Source organism: Pediculus humanus, genomic scaffold (genome assembly GCF_000006295.1).
Source record: "Pediculus humanus corporis 1103172108318 genomic scaffold, whole genome shotgun sequence".
In the NCBI taxonomy this organism is placed as follows: domain Eukaryota; kingdom Metazoa; phylum Arthropoda; class Insecta; order Psocodea; family Pediculidae; genus Pediculus; species Pediculus humanus.
Window position 1 is genome coordinate 963252 of NW_002987887.1, and position 23782 is coordinate 987033.

Sequence of the window (23782 nt, forward strand, 5' to 3'; positions counted from 1 at the left end):
GACTCCTATTTAGTAGAATTTGGAGTCTTTTCGGAACGAAGGTATGTTTTATGATTTACCTTGTAAAAAAAAATTAGATCAAAATTATGGTGAAAGTTGTTGTTATTTATATATATATATATATATTGTATATAAAAAAAAAAAAAAAATCATTTGTTATTAACTTTTACATATTGTCAATACAAAACTGGTTTTCTTATCGAATAAATAATTTCGAAAACATTTCAAATTTATTTAAAAGTTTATAAAATTTTTTAAATTTACTTTAATTATTAATTGTGATTAGGATTTTATCAGGAGGTCACTCAACAATAAAATCTATTAAGGGGAAAGGGGGGGAAGGGGAGGGGGAAATGTAAAATTGATTTTAATTGTTTTGTAACGAATAAAATTATTAATTGTATGATTGAAACGAATTAAATGAAATCATTCGTGTTAAAATTTTTTTTTTCTCATTTTTTCTTTTTATAAAATTACTAATAAAAACGTGATTTTCATTTCCCACCAGATGTTTCATTCCATTGTAAAATAAAAAAATCAATTTAAATTGCAAACATTACAAACAGAAACAACGAATAATAATTTTGAAATATTGCAAATTGTTTCGTTTTTTGTTTTGTCGTTGTTGTTGTTTTTGTAAATTTACAAATTAGTAGATGAAGAAGAAAAAGAAAATTTTTTTTCAATTTTATGCTTTAAGCATTTCAAATTTGTTTTTTTTTAAACTTAACCTATGTAATTATCTAAAAAAAAAAATAAATAAATAAATAAATAATGGAATGAAAACAAAAGTCGAGTTAATCGCATGCTAATGCATTTTAAAATATAAATTTTTAATTTTTAAACGTAATCATCATTATTATTACAATATTATTATTATTATTTTCATTGTGTGTGTGTGTGTGTGTTTGTGTGTGTGTGTGTGTGTGTGTGTGTGTTTGTGTGTTTGTGTGTGTTTGTGTGAGTATAAAATTTCATTATGCCAATGTGATGATGTTCTCAGGTCAAGTGGTTTAAGTAAAATATTAGTAAATATTATTTATTCTTATTTCGATTTAAATTTTTTAAGGTCATTGTGATATCTTTGTGGTGGTTGTTGTTGTTTTTCAACTTGAAGCATTTTACTATCATTGAAATTACATTTTTGTTTAGATTTGTGGTTATGGTTGTTGTTGTTGTTGTTGTTGCAATTTAGATCATTTTTTTTATTTATTTATTTTTTTTAAAATCAGTTTTAGTTTTCTCACGTTTTTTTTTTTTTTTTCTTTTAGAAATCACGATTTTTTTTGATTATTTACACAGATCACAATCAAGTACAAATTTTAAAAAATCATTTTTCTAATTATTATTATTATTATTTGAAAAACTTAATAACGTGACAACATTTTTATGTGAACTTGAATTTTTATTGACTCACGCGTTTGTTACCATTAATAATAAAATTTTTCATCATCTCGTGCATGAGATGAAGTTGCAGTTTCTCAAAATCTGTGACGTAATCACAATTGTGTCAGCATCATCAAATTATATTCGATCGAATAAATAATAATAATAATAATAATAAAACCAAAAACAACAGCAAAAATTTGGGCATATGTTTGTTTGTTAGGTTTCATTCGAAGGTAAATTTGTTTGTTGTTTGTTTTTCTCTCTCTTTCTCTCTCTCTCTCATCTCTCTCTCTCTCTCTCTCTCTCTCTCTCTCTCTCTTTCTCTCTCTCTCTCTCTCAATCTCTCCCTTTCTCTCAATCTCTCTCTCTCTCTCTCTCTCTCTCTCTCTCTCTCTCTATACGTTCCTGTTTGTTGGCAAATTTTTAGATAACGTGCACGAAAACGAAAACGAAAAAGTAAAAAAAAAAAATTTACGATTTTTTGTTTGTTTTATTTTTTTTCCGTTTGAAAAACCAACGTGAAGAAATACTCATTAATATCATTATTATTATTATTTAAACAAACGTGTTTGTTTTACTACATTAATTTTTTTACTCGTTTTCAACGCGTGCCCGATAAACTCTTTTTTTTTCTTTCTTATCAATCCGTTTGTTTTTATTTTTTTTTTCCACTTCTTCTTCTTCTTCTTAAAATAAATACTAATGATAATGATAATGATGATTGCAAAAAAAAAAAAAAAAAAAATTCGCATTTAAAATTTTTTTTTTTTTTTTCGACGTGGAAGAAGAATCGTTAGGGAGTGAACGGATGAATGGGTTTAGAAAGGGAAGAAAAGAAAAACCTTTCAGAATTTTTTATTAAAATGAATGATAATGATAATGATGACAAATGGGTTTTTTCGGGTGATTCCCCTTCTTTCGCCTCCCCTCTCCCCCTCCCAAATGTTTTTTTTCTCGGGGTTTTTTTTCCTGTAAAAAAAAAAAAAAAAAAATTGCTCCAATTTTTTTATTGTTTTTTATTCGTTATCGATAAGGAAATTAAAATCCCATACGATTAATTAATTAATTAATTAATCGATTAATCAGCGTTTCGAACGGCTGACATTAATTATTATTATTATTATTATTAATTATTTTCTAGTGCGAAACGGTATAAATGCCTACGTCGAACGGTGAAAACTTATTATTATTATTATTAAAGATTTTTAATTTAAAGGTTGTGAAGGTGTTTGGGTTTTGTAGGTCATTGACACCAAATGAAATGTTTACTTATCACGATTACGTAATTCGTTTCGCCTTCCCTCCCTCCCCACCTTCCCCTCCGTCGTGAATAATCCAAACTTCCCTTGAATAATAAATTTCGAATCATTAAAATGAAATTTTTTTTTTTTTTTTTTTCTCCAGAGCATAAGATAGTAATGGTTGGATTGGACAATGCTGGAAAGACGACGATATTATATCAGTTTTTGATGAACGAAGTTGTTCACACGAGTCCGACGATAGGTTCAAACGTCGAAGAATTCGTATGGAGAAACATACATTTCATAATGTGGGATCTCGGAGGACAGCAAAGTCTTAGAGCAGCTTGGAGTACTTACTACACCAACACGGAAGTGAGAAAGAGAGAGAGAGAGAGAGAGAGAGAGACAAAAGAAAAAAAAGGTTCGGCCTTCATATTCATTCTTCTGTTTTTCCTTTTTTCAGTTTGTGATAGTCGTGATAGATTCGACGGATAAGGAAAGGTTGTTCATGGCAAAAGAAGAACTTTGGAGAATGTTGGCACACGAAGACCTCGCGAAAGCCGCCGTTTTGATATACGCCAACAAACAAGATGTCAAAGGTTCGCTTTCCGCGGCGGAAATATCCAAACAGTTAGATTTAACATCGATAAAAGAACATCAGTGGACGATACAGGGGTGTTGCGCGCTCACAGGAGAAGGGTATGTGTCGTACCACCCCCTCGAAGACAGTAGGAGGTACCACCTACCGAAAAAGTGTGGTTTTCCCATTCCGGAAAGTTTGCTTGATCGTTTTTGAAAAAAACCCGATCCAAAATTACCATAGCGCCGTGGCCTGTGACCTTTTACCCCCCCTCCTTCCTCTCTTCCTCCTCTCCCCCCGCGAATTAACGAGAGAGAGAGAGAGAAAAGTAATTTACGCGCGAGTGAAAGAAAACAAAAAAAAAAAAATTAAAAATGAAATTTTCTTTTCTATTTTGTTTGCGGTCTGATTCCGGTCGGTCACTTTTACTTTCTCCGCCCCTTCCCCTCCCCTCCCCTCCCCTCCCCACACAATTAAAACGGTTTTTTCTCCGTCGATTATTATTATTATTACCATTACTATTATAACCGACGAGTAAATGGCGCGATTTCATTTCGTTTTCGCTTTCATCTCTCTCTCTCTCTCTCTCTCTCTCTAACTTTTTCTTCCAATTTCGTTCACTTATCATTATTATCATTTGGAAAACGCGCGCACACGCACACGCACGCACGCACGCACGCATTTCCCATACATTTTTGTTTGTTTTCCCTCCGACGGCGTTTTTCTTTCCACCCGTTTATGTTTTGTTTGTCTTTTTCAGATTGTGTCAAGGCTTAGAATGGATAGTGAGCAGGATAAAGAAAAAATGACAAACGTGAAATTAGGATTCGAAAAAGGAGAGAAAGAAAAAGGAAAAATAATAATGATAATAATAATAATAATAATAATATTTTTTTATACTTTCTTTTTTTTAAATCGTAACGGACCTCTTTGAATTTTTTTTTCATTTTTTTTTTTCAATTTTTTTTTGTCATTCTGATTATTATTATTATTAATATTATCATCATTATCATTTTAATTATTATTATTATTATTTAAATGAAATCGAATCAGGTGATAAGGAAGACAATCCCGAGAGTAAAATAAAAAAAAAAAGTTTTCAGTTTTATGCAAATAAATGTTATGTACATATATATAAGTAAACGCGTGAACGTGATGCGTAAATATATATATATATAAACTTATTATTATTATTATTCTCTTAAATTAATCACGTGGGTGGGCGGGGGTGGGGGGAATAAGGAAAAAAATAAAAGGTTGTGAAAATAACATTAACAAAAATTACAAAAATGTAAAAGAAAGAGAGAGAGAGAGAGAGTGAAAGAGAGAAAGAAGAGGTCATTGCCTTTTTTTTTTAAAATATTATTATTATTATTATTATTAATACGTCGGTCCGTAAGAATGCGGGAACGATTATTATTATTATTATTATTATTAATTTTTATTCTTGCGTTTTTTTTCTTTCGTAAGGGTCCAAAATTTTTAAAAAAATAAAAAAAAAATTTGAACGAAAAGTTTTACAAACAAGTGATTATTATTATTATTATTATTATTATCATTATTATTATTAATATTATTATCATCATTATTATTATTATTATAATTAAAATGTGGCGCTTGAAAAATATTGATAATTAATTGTTTTTCTGGAGTCATTCCCGTTCTGAATGAAAACAAAAACAGGAAGAAAGATGATGATGATGGGAAAGGAGAGGAGAGGAGTGGATCGGGATTGGTTAATTAATAATAATAATGATAATAATAATGATAATTAAACGAAATTCAAGCATTTATTTCTAAGGAATCATCGAGTTGAAACCTGGAATGAATGTTTTAAAAAAAAATTCCGACAAGTTCGCGCAAAAAATTTTGTCGTCGGTTAAAGTGAAAATAATAATAATAATAATAATAATAATAATAATAATAATAATAATAATAATAATAATAATAATAATAATAATAATAATAATAATAATAATAATAATAATAATAATAATAATAATAATAATAATAATAATAATAATTTTTTTTGTCCAACATCACCAACTTGATGAAGTTTTCACGATGGTCGTGATTGGTTAATTTTTTTTTTTTTAATTTTTATTTTTTTAACCGGAAATCCTGTTTGTTAAAATAAATAACTGTGAGTCGTAAATAAAAAAAAAAAAATAGAAAACCACGAGGGGAAATTGATTTTTATTAATAAAAACAACAACAACAACAATAATAATAATAATAATAATAATAATAATGATAATTTTAATAACAACAAATAAATAAACTAGAAAAATTAAATAAGGAAATATTTTTATTAAAAAAAAAAAATAATAATAATTATTATTTTTCTCAATTTATTAAAAGTATGAAAAAAACAACAACTTTTGGAGAAAAAAAGTGACGTCATCAGTCGTAAAATTTTACATTACCGCGACGTCATTACTTTATATAAATATGAATGATGATGATTTTACTAAGAAATTTACGACGATTTAAAAAAAAAAAAAAAACGGTCTCGTAAGAATTTTTTTTTTTTTCATATTATTAAAAATCCGAATTTAAATAAATAATCGTAATCATTATTATTATTATTGTTAACATTATTAACGCTATCTATATTATTATTATTATTAAAATAAATAAGAATTATAAATTAATAGAATTAAAATAAATAATTTTTTTTTGAATTTTGCTTTTAGCGACGGTAAAAAAATTTTTTTTTTTTTTTTTTTTTATTTTATTAAAAAGAAATAATGATAATAATAATAATAATGATGATAATAAAATTATGGAATTTTGAAATGTTTTCATTTAGAAAAAGAAAGAAGGGAAAGGGGGAGGGAAGAGGGAGGATGGAGGAGGGGAAAATGTTAAAACCAAATTTTTCAGTGAGACAAACACGTGTAGTAGAATCCACCGAAGAGAGAGAGAGAGAGAGTTTTTGGAATCAAGTTTTCCAGTAAGTTTTCCAGCGAGACTAACACGTATAGTAGAATCCATCCAAAAGGTAGAGTGAGAGAGCTCTGGAGCCAAATTTTCCAGTAAGACGAACACGTTGTAGAATCCATCCAAGAGGTAGAGAGAGAGAGAGCTCTGGAGGCAAATTTTCCAGTGAGACATACTCGTATAGTAGAATCCATCCAAGTGAGAGAGAGAGAGAGAGAGAGCTTTGGTAACCAAATTTTCCAGTGAGACGAACACGTACAGTAGAATTCATCCAAGAGAGAGAGAGAGAGAGCTCTGGAGGCAAATTTTCCAGTGAGACATACTCGTATAGTAGAATCCATCCAAGTGAGAGAGAGAGAGAGAGAGCTTTGGTAACCAAATTTTCCAGTGAGACGAACACGTATAGTAGAATCCATCCAAGAGAGAGAGAGAGAGAGCTCTGGAGAAATTTTTCCAGTGAGACTAACACGTATAGTAGAATCCATCCAAGAGAGAGAGAGAGAGAGAATATCATCAACTTATCCGGCAAGTATATTTTTCCATACAATTCCGACCGGAAATACCATAATTAATGGCTTCATCCATGTGTGAAAGGGCATTTAAATATTTCGTGTTATTAAACGGCCTGGAAAACGGTAAAAAAAAAAAAAAAAAATGAAAAATTTTATCATCACGATCATGATAATAATAATAATAAAAATAAGGAAAATTTTGAAATTACTCGGTTAGATATTGATATCCTTTGAGAAATAATCTTCCAGTAAATGCATATTCTTCTGCTTTTATCGGATCGAGACAAGCAATTTTTTTCATGCAATCATAATCTTGAGTCTTATCACCTCTTAGATAACCCAACATCATTAAAAGTTCAGATTCGGTTAAAAATTTTGAATTTTTTAAAAAAAAATTCCCGTTGTCGCGTATGACGTCATCAACATACGACGATGACGATCTTCCATAATTATAATGTTGCGGTCCGAAACCGAAGGCTCCAGCACCGAAAACGATGGCTTTTAATATCATTAATATGAATAAATTTGTAAGATTTAAACTTATGACCTAAATAAAATAAAAATTTTGACTGGAGAAGATGCTGGAACTCGTTTTGGTCCATAGAGAGAGAAAAAACGTTATACTCACCTTGCTGTTTGTCGTACCTCTCGATATCCAATCTTCAGCTAACGATGTTAACATTGACGTGGCACCATTAAAAAATCCGTTAAATTTACCCTCGCGATATTTATTATTATTATTATTATTATATCCGTTAAAACCGTTAAAAATAAACCGAATAAAATAAATAAATGAATTTTAAACATTTTGATTCGATTCGCGTGCGATAAGATTTGTAAATGTTAAATTTTTTAATGCCACGTTTGTTTATATATATACTTTTTACAAAACAATTGAAATTTTTTTTTTTTAATTAAAATGTCGCGTTACGATTCAAATAAACCAAAATGAAAATTAATAATTTTATTCAAATCAATGAAATGAGATGAATCTTTTGTTGTCTACGATTAAAACAACAAACGACAAACAAACAAACAAACAAACGGAAAAAAAAACTTTCTTATTTTATTATTTTAACGGTTCGTTAAATTTTTAAACGGAAAATTTTACTTTTTCTTATTTCCTTCCGGTATTTACCGGAACAAACGTGTTTCCGGTTATTGTTATCATCGTATTAAATAATTATTATCTTCATTTTATCCTGATTGGATGAAATTTTGGCGGGAAATTTGAAATAATCGTACGACGACCGACGGTTAGTCACTCTTCCTTTTCCGTCGTCGTGTCAATAACGTTAAAACGTTTCGTAATTTCCGTTAAATTCAAAATTGATTTTATTTTTATTTTTGGCGGGAAATGTTTTTAAAAAAAATCACCAGATCGCGTTTCTCCGCCATGTTTATTTCAATGTCGTCCATATTTTCACAAACGGAAACAGGTTTTTCGCAACAACAACAACAACAAACGGAAGGAAAATTTTTTTTTTGTTTTAAGAAAACAATAAATTTTATTATTATTATTATTATAAATTAATAATTATATTAAAAATAATTTAAATATATATATAAATGAATAAATTAAATATTTTAAACAAAAAAAAAAAAAAATCGTCAGTCAGTCGAATCGTTTCCAAACCCGTTTGTCCGTTTGTTTGTTTTTTGATAATAATAATAATAATACATTGAAATTAATTATTATTATCAAAACGGGTTAAGGTATCGCGGGTGCAAGGTCGAGACAAATTTTCTGCTGGTGGCAACACCCAAAATTTTTTGTGTGTATAAAAAACCGTTCGGGTTTTATTGTTTGTTTGTTGATGATTGATTGATTGATTAAAAATTTCAATTGACTTTGTTTTGTTTGTTTGTTTGCACGACAACCGAAATAATTATTAAAAAAACAAACGGATTTTTAATTTAATTGATTTTTAAGAAATAAACAAGCAAACAAACAAACAAGGAAACAAATATTATTTTAATTGTTTTTCGATTGAATTATTATTATTATTATTATTTGACAGGAAGTACGTTTAGAAATTTTTTTTTAAAAGGAAAACTTCCGGATTTGACAAAAACGGTTTCGCATAACGTTCGCCTACGTAATATGGAAAACAAGAAAAACTTTCCATGACGGTAAAAAATCCGTTTAATTATATCAACCGGAAGTTGAAGAAAAAAAAAAAACGAACGAAAAAGGAAATACGCGTGTTTTGCAATACGTTTTCATTTGTTTGTTTGTTTGTTTGTTTGTTTCTCTCGTTTCAATGAAAAAAAAAAAACTCGAAAATCGTTTTTTGCCGATTCTTTTGCCATTTTTATGCGGTTGTTACCGCCTGATTTTTTCATCGCAAACAAACATCGAACAGTCTTGAGATTTGGCTCCTTTTATTATTTGATAAACGAAATTTTTCGCCGGATTTTCCACCGTCGTTTGTTCTCCGTTTCTAAAAAAAGAAAAAATTATTATTATTATTATTAGAAAGATTTCCTTTCTTACGCGAAATGTTTATGTAAAAATTGTAAAAAAGAAAAGAAAATGAAAGGAAAGGAAAGGAAAAGAAAGGAAAAGTAATAATCACGTTTTGATTGAAATCATCAAATCTAACTTTTATTATTATTATTATTTTTCTATCGAGTCATTGATCGATCAATCAATCAATCAATCAATCGCTTTCGTGATAATACTATCACGGTCATTAAATGAAAATTTTTATTAAAAAACTATTACTTTAACACGGATGAGAGAAAAAGAGAGTGGAAGACAGAGAGAGAAAAGAATGTAAAGATAGACGAAAAGGAAATGACAAAAGAGAGAAAGAGAGAGAGAAAGAAAGGGAAAACAAGAGAGAAAAAGGAAGAAACAGAAAAGAAGAAAGCAAAAGTGAGAAAAAGAGAGAAAGAAAAGGAAAAGATAGATAAAGAAAGAAAACGAGAGTACAAATGGGAGAAAGAAAGAGAAAAAGAGAACAAAAGAGAGAGAGAGAAGATAAAAAGAGAAGATAAAAGAGAAAAAAGAAGATAAAAATAGACAGAGAGAGAAAAGGTGAGTGCAAAAAAGAGAAAGAGATAGAGAGAAAAGGAAAAAACGAAAGAGAGAAAGAGAGAGAAAAGGTGAGTGCAAAAAAGAGAAAGAGAGAGAGAGAGAAAGAAAAAATAGATAAAGAGAGAGAAAATGATAGAACAAAAGAGAGAGAGAGAAATAACGTGTCCCACATATCGTTTGCAATTAATGACGAAAACCGCAATGGCGTGAATAATGTTACAAACGTTCGTTTTCATTTAAAAAAAAAAAAAAATTTCTTTTTTTTTTTTTTTCGAAGGTTGGTAACACTGAGAATTTCTCGCCATTGTCCAAAATAAGAAAAGAAAAGGTCACGACGTCCTTTTCTAAATCCTCTCCAACAAACGTTCAATTTTTTTCCCTAACATTTAAACATCATATATAAAAAAAACAAACGTGAATTATTTGTTTATTTTTTTAAATAAACGGAAACGAGATTAAAATATGATTTCCGGTCGACATTTTTTTTTTTTAAAATAATATTTTCTCCGACGTTCGTTAAATAAAAAAAAATAATAATAATAATAATAAAATCATTAAAACAAAATCGTGACGTAGAATGTATATATATATTAATGAAAGTAGAAGTTTGTATCAAGGAAAAAAGAAAGAAAGAAAAGAGAATCAAACGGTTAAAGACCGCAAAAGTGAGAGTTAAGGCCTTTTAAACAGGGAAAGCACGACCGGATGATGATGATAATAATAATGATAGTGATAATGATAATATTATTATTTTTACTTACTCTGGAGTGATAATTTTCATTTCGACCTGTGAAATTTTCGCCGGCGATAATTTCGTTAATGAATTGCAGAAAATTTTTTGTGCGCACGGTATGTTTTTCCAGGAATTTGGTTTTTTAACACTGTTTAACTTATGAGTGAATTCTTCGAGGTCTTGGATGTTGTTACCGTTTCTCTGTAACTTCTTCAGGTATTCCTCGTTGGCATCTTGTTCTTCTTTTCTCATTGTCAGGGATCGTCTCCTCGATTTGTTTTCATCAACGTTGTCTTTTGTATTGAAATGAAATTTTTCCAATCCTTCGATTCCGCTTTCGTCTATTAACCTCTTAAACTCGTTTTTACTTTCTTTATTATTATTATTATTATTGTTTTTATGAAACGGTGAAAATTTACCATGTCTTTCGTAGTTTTTCAAATTTGCGTTTTCGCTTGCATGAGTATTATTATTATTATTATTAATATTGTAAATGGTTGTTTCTTGCAATGATTTCCCTTGTCCGACATCCAAAGCGTTAAGTACATAATCACCGTTTTCACTTCTTTTAAGAAGATTAACATTAACGTCGAGTAATCTTCCGACTGCGACTGCACCTAATCCTAATGCGGCACCTGCACCTACTAAACCTAATGCTGGAAGCAAAACCGGACTGCTCGATGCGGCGGCACCTATTTTTTCTTGCAAAGCCGTTCTCATTCCCGTACCTTGATTCAAACCCAACGTATTACTTATTTTAGCCGTCGCTTCTGGAATTCCAAGATTTTCCGATATCCTTTGCGTCGCTTCGACAATGGGTTCCATGACGGGTCGAGTCATTTCTTTCATGCTTTCGACTCCGCTCTGTACGGTTTCTTTAATGCTATCCTTTAATTTTTCCCAAAAAGGACGATTGTCCGGAATCCTTATGTAATAACTGTTCGGGTTCGGATTGTTTCCGTAACTCATTCCCGCCATTTTCCACTTGTAGTAATCTTCTTTCGACATTGAATATTTTCCAGGATAGGAATAATGTTGGTACGTTTGTAAATAATTGTCGTTTCCAGGTCCGTAAGATGCATCGCGATAATAATCTGATTTGAGTCTGTTTGGAGATTCCGTTATGTCAATTTTATCGGTGTTGATGGTTGAACTTTCGGGAGCGGAAGTTGTGAATTCGATGTTTCGAACGGATTGTCGTCTGTTGCTTTCACGATCTTGTGTTATTCCAATGCTGTTGGATATGTCAGTGCTTGAACTTAAAGAATCTTCCGAAACTTCCGATAAACCCGGCTCGTACGCGTATGGACTCCGATCGGCAAATGGATCGTTTGAAAAATAAATAAGGGATGGCAGTGACGGGTCTTTAGATTTCGATAATTCTATTTCTTCCAAATCTCGTTCCACTTTGGCCGGTTGAGCTCCTAATTCTGGATGTGCGTATTGAAGAACGGGAGTTCTGACTCCTTCTTCGAACGAAACTCTCGAGGGTTGATTGGAATAGATGGAAGACGATGGGTAGTTGGAAATGCCGTGAGATTGTAGTAGGCGTGCTTGAGTCGGTGCAATAGGTATAAATTTATTATTTTCATCAGGGTCGGATTCAGGAGAAGTGTCCATTCTTCGATCGGCCACGTTGATTTTTCCATCTTTCGTCCAGATTTCTTGCGGATGAGTGTTCACCCATATGGGCTCTTCATTTTCATCAACATTTTCATCCATTCTCCTACTCGCTTTGTCGTTATCCCCGAAATTTATACTTCTCCCGTTTTTCCTTCTCTGTTGAATTTCTTTCAAATTAATTTTATTTATGAATTCGATGATCTTGGCATGATTTTTATCGGGGAACACGAGAGGAATGGGTTTTAATTTTTCTTCCGGTTTTTTACGATGAATGGGTATGGATTCGGCCAAACCCTTCCATTGACTTTTAACAGCATCATCTTCTCCAAACATGGAAGGTTTTTCACGTGTTTCATAGTATGACGACAACGAAATTTCTTGTTTTTCCGGTTTTCTTTTTTCCATATTTTTCAATGGTATTTCCGAATTCAATGATTGCTTATATGGTACAAGGACTCCGTTAATAACTTTTGCATTTCTCCAAGTGTGTATTTTATCTTCTGGTGTATCGGGTTCTCTTACCCCCTCGATAACCGGGACGCCATCTTCGATTGTTACGTCCGTAAGATGTCTAGGTTTTTTTTTTTGTTGAACATCGTCTTTGACAAATATCGCATCGGATCGTATTTCAACGGGATCGGGTACTAAATTAAGTTTTTTAGGCACTGGACGAGATTTCACGGGTACTTGTACGTATGGCGTTTCGCTGGTGCTACTCGTGAGCGACGATGAATTTCTACCATTTCGTTTTTTAACAATGAGGGTTGCGATTTCTCCATTTTTAGCTTTTACTTGTAGCAATTCGGAATCGGAGGGATCTAAACTTCTTGCCACGTGGAGTGCCGTTCTCGTGTACTGAGATTTGACTTTTTGAGTTGTTGAGTTTTCCGCGGTAAAAGCCATCGCGATCGCGATTGCAAATACAAACAATCTAACGCTCCTAGCAGACATTTTTAAGTCTCGTGATCTGTAACACAAAAAAAAAAAATTCATGTTTATAATAATCTTAAAAATTCATCTAGTTTTCGTGGCAACAACAACAACAACAACAACAACAACAAAAATAATAAATAACGGTAAAAAAAAAAAAATTTTTAATTTTATTCTGAGCTAAATTAAAATTTGTTTGTTTTTTTTTTTAATATTAAAATTCTCTTTTTTGTACACAACAACCAACAACCAAAAAATTATTATTATTATTATACCGTTGGGAGAAATTAAAAAATTTTTTTTTTTTTTATTCGTGTCATAATTATTGACACGTCGTGTCACTAACAAAGATATTTAAATTTTTTTTTTTACATACGGATATTGTCGGTTGTTGTTGCATTTGCATATAATCATTTCCCCCCCCCCCCCTTCTCTCCTAAAACTGTACATTTTTATTTAAATTGTTACACGCGAATATTCACATTATCATTATTATTATTATTATTATTATTTTAATTTATTACAATTATAAAAAAAAAAATTGTAGTTGAGATGGTCACTGACTATAAAAAAAAAAAAAAATTTAGGTCACTGGTTTTTAGTCAATGAAAACGAAAAATGGGACGGGTTTTTTTTTTGTTTGTTTGTTTGTTATTGTTTTCGAAACGAGATTTTTTTTTTTCTAGAAACAATCATTCAAACAAACAACATTTGAATTTTACTAAAAAAAAAAAAAACCGTCGGTTTCACTTTCTAATAAATTTTTATGTTTAAAAAACGGTAAAGTAAGAGAGCCGTACGACGATGTTTGTTCTTTTCCCCCCCTTCCCCCTCCCATTTTCCCTCTCACCTCCTCCTCCTCCCTCCTCCTTTTCAACGAACAAACTTTGTTTTAAATTTAAATCACGTCCATCGACAAACGTCGAATAAATTTAAAAAAAAAAAAAAAAACTTTAAAACTGGAAACAAAACAACGAAAATTCTATTTTTCTATTTTTTTACTCGTTTGTTTGTTTGTTGGGAGGGAAAAAAAATAACCGAATTAAAACCGACAGGAATCGTTCAATAAAAAAAAAAAAAAAAATTTTCTAGTGTCACGAAGAAGGTTATTGCCACGTAAAATGCGCGCGATAAAAAAACGCGGTTTATTTAACATCAATTACAATTATTATTATTCGTAATGGTTTCCAAGTATTATTATTATTATTATTATTATTATTATTATTATTATTATTATTATTATTATTATTAAATTTAAATGACATTCCTACTGGATCAAAACGAAACGGAAATAATGATGATAATGATGATGATGATGATTTCGCGATTGTTTAAATGAAAATTTAAAGTAAAAAAAAAATCAAATTTTTATTTATTTATTATTATTATTATTATTATTTATTGAGTGTCTCGCGTCTAATTCATTATTTATTTATTTATTTATTTTTTAAATTTGCGCCTAAATTTTATTTATTTATTTATTTATTATTATTATTAACGTCATTTAAGTTCGTACGAAATGAAAAAAAAAATGTATTTAAAGTTGCGTCGTTTGTTTGTTTGTTTTAATTAAAAAAAAAAAATTTTTATAATTATTATTTTATTATTATTATTATTTATTTATTCGGTTACGAGTTACACGCGCACGTACTCACACACGCACACGCACACAAAAGTTAACGAACTCTAACGTAAAGGGATTTCAGAGTGTCATAGAGAGAGAGAGAGAGAGAAAGTATTTTGCCTTCGGTCTACGTCTAAAGACACGACGCAGTAATTATTATTATTATCATTATTATTATTTTTAAACATAACCTCGATTACGATAATAATAATAATAATAACAACATTATTGTATGCTTGTTTTAAAACGGCTTAGAAAAAAAAAATTTTCTTAACGCGAAATTTATCAAAATAAAAAGGAAGATAATGTGCATGGATCGCCATTTTGTTTTGTTTTGTCCGTTAAAATAATAATTAATATTTAATGTAATTATTATCATCATTATTATTACAACAACAAATTTTTTTCTTTTAAATGTCGTTAAATGACAAAAAGTTAATAAAAATTTCGTAATAATAATAATAATAATTATAAATAAATAACGGAGGGAAAAATTACGATGGCGATATAATCCAAGTTAAAGTTAAAATCCAAGCCGGGTTTTTTTTTTTTAATTATGATAATAATTGATAATAATAATAATAACGGTGGTAATTAAAAAAAAAGAATTTTTTAATGAAATCATATCCGCACGGTTAACGGTTACTATTATTATTATTATTATTATTATTATTATTATTATTATTAAATTAATTATTGTGAAATAAAATAAAAAACAAACGTATAAAAAGTTTTTGTTTTGTTTGTTTGTTTTAAACGAGAGAATTTGTTGTTAAGCTTTTTTTTTTTTTTTTTTTAGAGTGAAAAACGTTCACTTTCGCAAAAATAAAAAAATTACATAAAACAACGTTTGTTGTCGTAAATAAATAAATAAATAAATGTCACGATTGTCGTTGTTGTTGTCGTTTGTTAAAAAATCGGCCCCATTTTCATAAAAATGAAAAAGAAATTTTCGTTTCGTTTTGTTTTTTTTTTTTTTTTTTTTGGTTTTCTCACGTTTTTACGTGATTCTCTTCGTTAAATGACCGCCTTTTTTGTCGTCTGATTTAAACTTATTATTATTATTATTATTATTATAGTCACTCTTAAACACGACAAGGCTCTTATTTGTCGGGGTTTTTAAGCATTTATTCCAGGTTTCTACCCGACGATTCCTTAGGGACAAATACTCGAATTTCGTTGGTGCTATTAATAATATTATATTATTATTATTATTATTATTATTATTACTATTATTATTATTGTTATTATTATTATTGTTATTATTATTGTTATTATTATTATTATTGAAAGGATTACAAACGTTCGAACCTAGTATTAACTGGTTAATATTTTTGCTAACAACAATTTTTTTGCTAATTTGTATATAAAATGGCGACAAAAATTTTACGTATGCCTCTTTCGATTTTTTTTTTTTTAAATTTTGTCTTCTGGTATTTTAAAAAAACGTGACTGATACGTGATAATAAAAAAAAACAATATTATTATTATTATTTTTATTAATTAATTTTAAATACGCGATTAAAATATTAAATATAATTTTTTTTTTCAATGACTGTTCCACCACGATTAAATTTTTTACATTTTGAAAACAATAAAAGTGAGAAGTTAAAAATTATTATTATTATTTATTATTTATTATTACTATTATTATTATTATTTCCTTGTATTCAATTAACAAAAGAATTAAGTGGAACGTTCGTTAAATAAAAAAATTAAAAAAAGAAACTGGAATTCGAGTATTGGAAAAAAACAACGAAAAAAATTAATAATGAATTGAAATCTTTGTATAAAAAAGGAAAGAAGAAATATAATGACAAAAAGAGAGAGAGAGAGAGAGAAGAATGATAAATAAATAAAAATTTATTTATTTATTTTTTTTTCTCGAAAAGCGAACGTAATGTTTAAAATTCGAACCCGAAAAAAAAAAATAAATAAATAAATAAAATATTATTGAGTAACTCGTCGTAGTAGAAATTAGAAAGTGGATTCGAAACTTTTTAAATTTTTTTTTCTTTTTCTTTTTCGATATTATTATTATTATTATTATTATTATTATTATTATTATTATTATTATCATTATCATTATTATCGTTACGTTCCGTTTGTCGTTCGGTAATAAATAGAAAAGAAAATAAAAGAAAAGAAAAACGGGAAAATTTAAAGGGAACGCCTAGGGAATAAGTTAATAAAGAAAAGCGATTTAATTTTTTTGGTTTTCGCGTTCGCGATTCCAAAACCGTCGAGCGATTTTATATTAAAATCATTATTATTATTAGTATTATTATTATTTCACTACCGAACGCGTGAAAAAAAAAAAAAACGAGAAAGAAAAAAAAAATTATTTATTAGAATTTTCGACCGTGAAATCTAGATTAATTTAATTCATTTCTCTCGCGAAACGTCGTCGTCGTCGACCGTTACAGAAAAAGGAAAAGTTCCATATTTTTTTTTTTTAATTAGATTTATTATAACTTTTTAATTTTTTAAAAAATTATTCTCCTTTCGAAAAAAAAAAAAAAAAGAAAATCTTTGAAAGTTTCTGCAAAATTTCCCAAAACGTGGAGGGGAGGGGGGAGGGAAAAAAAAAGTTTTTTTTGATTGCGCACACGGTTTATAAATTAAATACGAGAACTCGATGTTTCTCCGTTTCATTCTCACAAAAAAAAAAAAATATCTGGCATTGTTTTCATTCAATCAATCAATCAATCAATTCGCTGATAGCAAAAAAAAAATTACGTAATAGAAATTTTTTTAAGAAAAAAAAAAAAAAAAGTCGCGTAACAAATGTGATTAAGCGGTTACTATTCTCCATTATTATTTTTCCAAGTATTTATTTTTAGTAAAAAATAAATTTACTTAGAAAGTTTTTTATTTATTTATTTATTTATTCGGGGGGCCGTGGGGTAGCGGAGGGCGGGGGGCGGAGAAGACAAACATTAAATTCGCAACGAGTGAACGTAGAAAAAAAAAAAAAAACGATGGTAATTTTTTTTTATTAATCGGATTTTACGTACGTTAGAAAATTTTAATTACTTTCTTAAATGGCGTCTCAGATTTTTTTTTTACAATATTATCACCGAACGAATGGGTATGATCAAAACAACAACAACAACAACAACAACAACTTCAACAACATCCACAATCACAACAACAACAACAACAACAACAACAACTACAACAACAACATCTACATTCACAACAACAACAACAACATCCACAATCACAACAACAACAACAACAACAACTACAACAACAACATCTACATTCACAACAACAACAACAACATCCACAATCACAACAACAACAACAACAACAACTACAACAACAACATCTACATTCACAACAACAACAACAACATCCACAATCACAACAACAACAACAACAACAACAACCGCAACAGTATTCACAATTATTATTATTATTAATGGACTTAACAATTTTTAATTACTTTTTTTAAATTTGTGAGGGAATGAACGATTGGTGGGTGATGATTGTGGCGAATGAAAAAAAAGTTATTTCCGGTTTACCAAATTTTTAAACCCTTCTTCCCCTCCCCCCCCCGGAAAAACAAAACGAATAAAAATAATTTTATGACTAAATTTATTAATCGGGGGTTAATCGTCGCGAACGTTGTTTAAAAAAAAAATCATTCGCCATGTTGTGATGGTACTACACCTTAACTACTCGCCATCTTTTTTTTTCTCTCTTATTATTATCATTATCATTATTATTATTATTATTATTATTATTATTATTATTATTATTATCATTATCATTATCATTATTATTATTATTATTATTATTATTATTATTATCATTATCATTATTATTATTATTATTATTATTATTTCTCTCTCTTTAAATATCGAACACGCATGAATTAGGTGGTAGCACACAAATTTAAAACTAATTAACAAATCGAGGTAAATTAAAAATTAAAAATAAAAAAAAATAAAAATTATTATTGTTGCTTTTTTTAAATGCGTGCAACAACACAATAAATAAATTGGTTACTATTATTATTATTATTATTATTATTATTACTATTATATGCAAAAGGTCAACTTTCATTTACGGTTTATGATTGAGAGAATTTCATTATGTGAAAAAAATCATCATCATCATCATCATCACCATTATTATTCCTATTTTTTTTTATTGATAATGATAATAATGGTAGGAATTCCATTAAGGATCCCATAATAAGTTTTCTTTTTTATTTTATTTATTTATTTATTAATTTTACAAGGCAATTTATAAATAAGCTGCTGTGTGCTTTTATTTTTAAACAATTTACTTATTTTTTTATATGGAAAGTTTAATAATAATAATAATAATAATAATAATGATTTGAATTACAATTTTAAAAAATTTCTTTTCTATTTTGTTTTGCTTTTGTTTCCCACCCCCCGCCCCTTACGTCGATGGGGATTTTCATCATTTAAAATTTTTTTTTTGTAACGGTTGTTTATAACTCCCCCCCCCCCTCCTTAAGAGAATAAAATTTTAATTTACCTGTCCGAAATATCTTTTTAAAAAAAAAAAAAAAAAAAAAAAAGTTATGTGAATTTTTATGAGAATTTCGATGACATGATAATACGTATTATTAATATGGCGATTAGAGGAAAATTTAATTTAAAGGTATTTTTTCAAAATAATAATAATAATAATAATAATTCTGTGAAAATGGATCGTTATCGAATCGTTTTGACACGGTTATTATTATCATTATCATTATTATTATGTTTTTGTAAAATGATTTTATATATGTATGCATCGGGTTAAATGTAATTTTTTTTAAACTCATTACGGTTCGTCAATTTTTTATTTATTTGAGTCACGTGATTTTATCATTCGAGAAAGAGTTCTAAAGTGGCGCGATCTATTTTGTCGCCCTATTGACAGATTCCATTGTTTAATTTTCAAAATTTATTTTTTCATTTCTCGCAGAGAGTTTAATTATTTTCTTTTTTCAAAATAAAAAAAAAAAAAAATGTTCGTAACGTTTATATTAACATATCATTAATAATAATTTCAATAAAGAAAACAATAATAATAATAATATTTTTGGCCGTTAGCCTAGTAATAATAATGATAATAATTTTTTGTACTTATTAGGGACGCGCTTTCTACCATCTTGTCGTTTTTTTTTTTTTTAACGGAAAAAAATTGTAATTTATTTTCAAATCTATTGTTATAACGTTTAAAATATTTTGAATTTATTATAAATGACGATTTGAAAATTAATTACGATGATATGATTTCGACACTAATTAATTTGTCTACTTTGTTAAATTAAAAAAACGGTTTTTTGTAATGGCGTACAAAAAAATTGTAAAAAAAAAAAATTACCTTTTTGGTTCGACTTTTAATTTAAACTTTCATTACAATATTATCAACGTCTGTTTCTTTTTTTTTTTTTTGTTCGTTATTTGAATTTGTTTTTTTTTTTTTAAACACTTTTTTTACTATTCACTTTTTTTTACAATTAAATAATAATTAAAAAAATTTTTTGAAAAAAAATTCACTTGTTTTAACCGCGACGGTTACTCGAATCAATGACGGAATGATATTGAAAATCGCTACCAACAAAACAAAAAAAAAAAAAAATTTTTTTTTTTTTTTTGTAAAAAACATAATAATGTAAAATGAACTCTCGTGTAAATTAAAATACGATAACGGAATAACGTTTTTTAAAATACCAAAAAAAATTTTTTTTTTTTTCAAATATGAGAAAAAAAAAATTTATTTCACGTACCGAAAGTTAAACATAAGAGGCACATGTTTTTTTTTTTATTAAAAAAAATTTCTCGCCGGACTACGAGAACCATATTTTTTACGTACGAGCACCTGTTGTTATTTTAAAAAGAACTCGATTCCCATTTGATTAACCTTAATACCCATATTCTTTAATTTTTTAGGTGAAAGTGAATTTCACTTGTTCCTTCTCCTCTCTCAATCAAGAATCACTTGCTCGCAAGTTTTTTTTTTTTTTTTTTTTTTAAACTTTTTGTAAAAAAAAAAAAACGAAATAATTAGTTTTATTAATTAATTAATTAATTAATTACTTTCGATGATAAATCGTCGTCTCACGAGATCAATGTCACTTTTTTATTTAAATAACATATTCATTTGAAAATATTATTATTATGTTGCATCATTGTTTTATTCATTGGTGAAATCCGTTAAAATTTTTTTCGCGGTTTTTCTTCTCATTTTAGATCTCTATGTCATTAACCTCTATGAATCAAAAAAATGTTTTTCCATTTCATGATCTAACAGGATGCAAATTACAAAAATTTCACATTTTTTTTTTTTTTATCATTATTATATCTTTTACCCAGCCTCAGACAAAAACATTTAATATTATTATTATTATTACTAACATGGACTCCCATTGTTTCAATCGATTGTCTTGTGTTTTATTTTAAAAAATTGAGAAATTTTTACTATTTTGACGATTGTAAATGTTCGACCATAAATAAAACGACAACAACAATTACTATAGGTTACTACAAACATAATGTTTGTAGAATAATAATAATAATGGGGTTAAGTTTATGTTTTGTTTTAATCATTATCCCAGTCAGACAAATAATAATTATTAATGAAACGAAAAAAGTCGACTTTGAATAATAATAATTATTATTATTATGTTGTTGAACAGGTGGATATATCGTCTGCTCATGACTGAACGGAATGACAATTTATTAATTGATTTAAACGTTTTGAAATATTTGATTTATTATTGTTTAACGCCATTACCTTACTTCGTATTGAAACAAAATGAATCCATAGAGTAAGAAAATGAATGTTTAGAATAGAAATTTGTTTTTATGATAATGATAATTTTTTTTTTTTTTGTTTTAGACATTCCATCGGGATGGTTATTAGAGGAGGGGGAGAGGGAGAGAGAGATAAATGAAATTCCATTTCGCCTAATTTATTAATAATACAATTCACTCTAGCGAAATGTAGGTCAGGAAAAGTAGTCCAGTTTTAAGTTGTCGGTTGGTTTCATGCAGACGCATAGGAAATCAAATCTTCCATGATGCGAGACACGAAAGAAGAATGGTCCGACGGCTTGCGATCAGGTGAGTAACGAGTTCATTAAAGGTTGTGGTGGTAAGAGTAAAAAATTTCTTCGGACTCGTCTATACAACGAGTCGCATGCTATTTGAAATGTGAGAATCGTTAAAAGACGTGCGCGATTATGAATTTAATTGATACGTGCGGGGGTTTTTTTTATAATGAAAACGTTTTGTTATGTAAAACTTTCTTTAAAAAAACAGGTGTAAATTTCTAAATTTACTATTGAGTATTTCTTTTTCCATTACTTTTTTCATAACTCTTTTTCCAGGAATTTATACGAGACAACAGAAAAAGAGTGAGATAAAAAATATGTCTGTCGTCGATAAAATGATAATAATAATAATAATAATAATAACACAAAAAAATGAAAAAAAAAATTTTTTTGTTTATTTCAAATATGCTAATGTTAAAAATAATTTTTTTTTTTTTGTACCGCACGAAATTACAAAAAAAAAAAAAAAAACTACAATATAATTACCGCAAAAGTATTATTATTATCATATAATTGTTAAATCGAAAGGAAATTTCACTAAGTCCCCGCCGCCGCCGCCACCGTCGCTCTCACTACGTCACAATCACCGCTGACTCTATTGCCACGTTAAATTTTGTTTACACGCGCACGCACGAAAATGTTAATAAGATTTTTATTACCTATCAATTTCACTTTCGTCGCAAATTTCTCTCCCCCTCTCTCTCTCTCTCTCTTTCTCATTTGACATTTATATCATAATTTAAATATTTTATTATTTATAATAACGATTAAAAAAAAAAAAAAAGTAAGAACACACACGAAGAAAGAGAGAGAGAGAGGGGGGGAGAGAGAAAGATTGATGATGAAATTAAGTAATAAAAAAAAATAAAAAAAAAAAAATTTTTCGTTTAATTTACGTCCCGGTTTATCTTCTTTTTTTAATAACTTTTAATTACTTTTATTAAATATTATTCACGGTAATAATTATTTTCGGTGTTTATATTATTATTATTATTATTACTATTAATAAGCTTAATTTTTTGATTAATTAATTTTTTATTTAAAAGTTTTAAGTTAAATTAATAATTTAAATATGTTTGAGTTTATTATTTTTATTCTTTTTACTATTAAGAGAGAGAGAGAGAGAGGAAGAAGAGAGATTAGGGAATAAGAAAGAGAGAGAGAGAGAGAAGAGAGATTAGGGAATAAGAAAGAGAGAGAGAAGAGAGATTAGGGAATAAGAAAGAGAGAGAGAGAAGAGAGACTAGGGAATTAGGAAGACAGAGAAAGAGAAGAGAGACTAGGGAATGAGACAGAGAGAGAGAGAGAATCAAATTTTTTTTTGCATTTGAATACCACCGAACCCATCAAATAATTTTTTTTCGTTTTTAAAAATCTAGTCATAGAGTAAATAAATTTTAAACATTGTTATTTTAACAATGAAAACATTTTTAATAATAATTCCGTTTTCTCTTATTACTCGATCCGCTCCATTTTTTTCCATTTTTTTCTATTTTTACTCATCGAACATTTATCGATCATTCGTTTACTTTATTTATTGATTTTATTACGTATCGGACGAATAAACAATTGGGGAAATTTTTATTTTTATTTTTTTTTTTGGAGTGTGAAAAAATTAAAAAAAATTAATTTTCACTTAAAATCCTCCATTTTATAAATAGAAAACGGTTTAAAAAAATCACGTTTTACGTAAAAACAAATTCAAATAGTAATAACGACGACGACGATTTTGATAATGATGATGATAATTATTAGGAAAAAAAATTTCAATCGATTGATTGGTTGCAATCGATTCTTAAAAAAACAAATAATAATAATAATAATAATTATGCTCACGATTTTACTTTTTCTGGGACGACATCAAAAAAAAAAAAAAAAAAAAAAAAAAAAAATTGCAATCGCATCTTATTAAATTGACATTTTAAATTTAAAAAAAAAAAAAATTTTTTTTTTTTTATTCATCTTCCTTATTTATGCTATCAAATTTTTCAATACATTATTATTATCATTATCATTATTATTATTATTTCTAATACCATCATCATCATCATCAATTTAATTAAATATAAATACAAAA

At 28.0% G+C, this 23782-nt stretch overlaps 3 protein-coding genes across 3 annotated transcripts; 1 reads left to right on the forward strand and 2 right to left on the reverse strand.

The window, feature by feature from the left end:
* Positions 1-2807: 2807 nt before the first annotated feature.
* On the forward strand, positions 2808-3426 carry Phum_PHUM603230 (uncharacterized protein; the record flags this gene model as incomplete). Its single annotated transcript, XM_002432826.1, has 2 exons — positions 2808-3002; positions 3094-3426. 2 exons carry the CDS (start codon positions 2808-2810, stop codon positions 3424-3426), a joined length of 528 nt encoding a protein of 175 aa, XP_002432871.1.
* A 3240-nt stretch (positions 3427-6666) lies between these two features.
* Positions 6667-7347, reverse strand: Phum_PHUM603240 (uncharacterized protein; the record flags this gene model as incomplete). The annotated part of the gene is made up of 3 exons (XM_002432827.1): positions 6667-6778; positions 6875-7212; positions 7294-7347. 3 exons carry the CDS (start codon positions 7345-7347, stop codon positions 6667-6669), a joined length of 504 nt encoding a protein of 167 aa, XP_002432872.1.
* A 3118-nt stretch (positions 7348-10465) lies between these two features.
* On the reverse strand, positions 10466-13015 carry Phum_PHUM603250 (uncharacterized protein; the record flags this gene model as incomplete). The annotated part of the gene is made up of 2 exons (XM_002432828.1): positions 10466-10782; positions 10861-13015. The coding sequence occupies 2 exons, from the start codon at positions 13013-13015 to the stop codon at positions 10466-10468; spliced, it is 2472 nt and encodes an 823-aa protein (XP_002432873.1).
* Positions 13016-23782: the final 10767 nt, after the last annotated feature.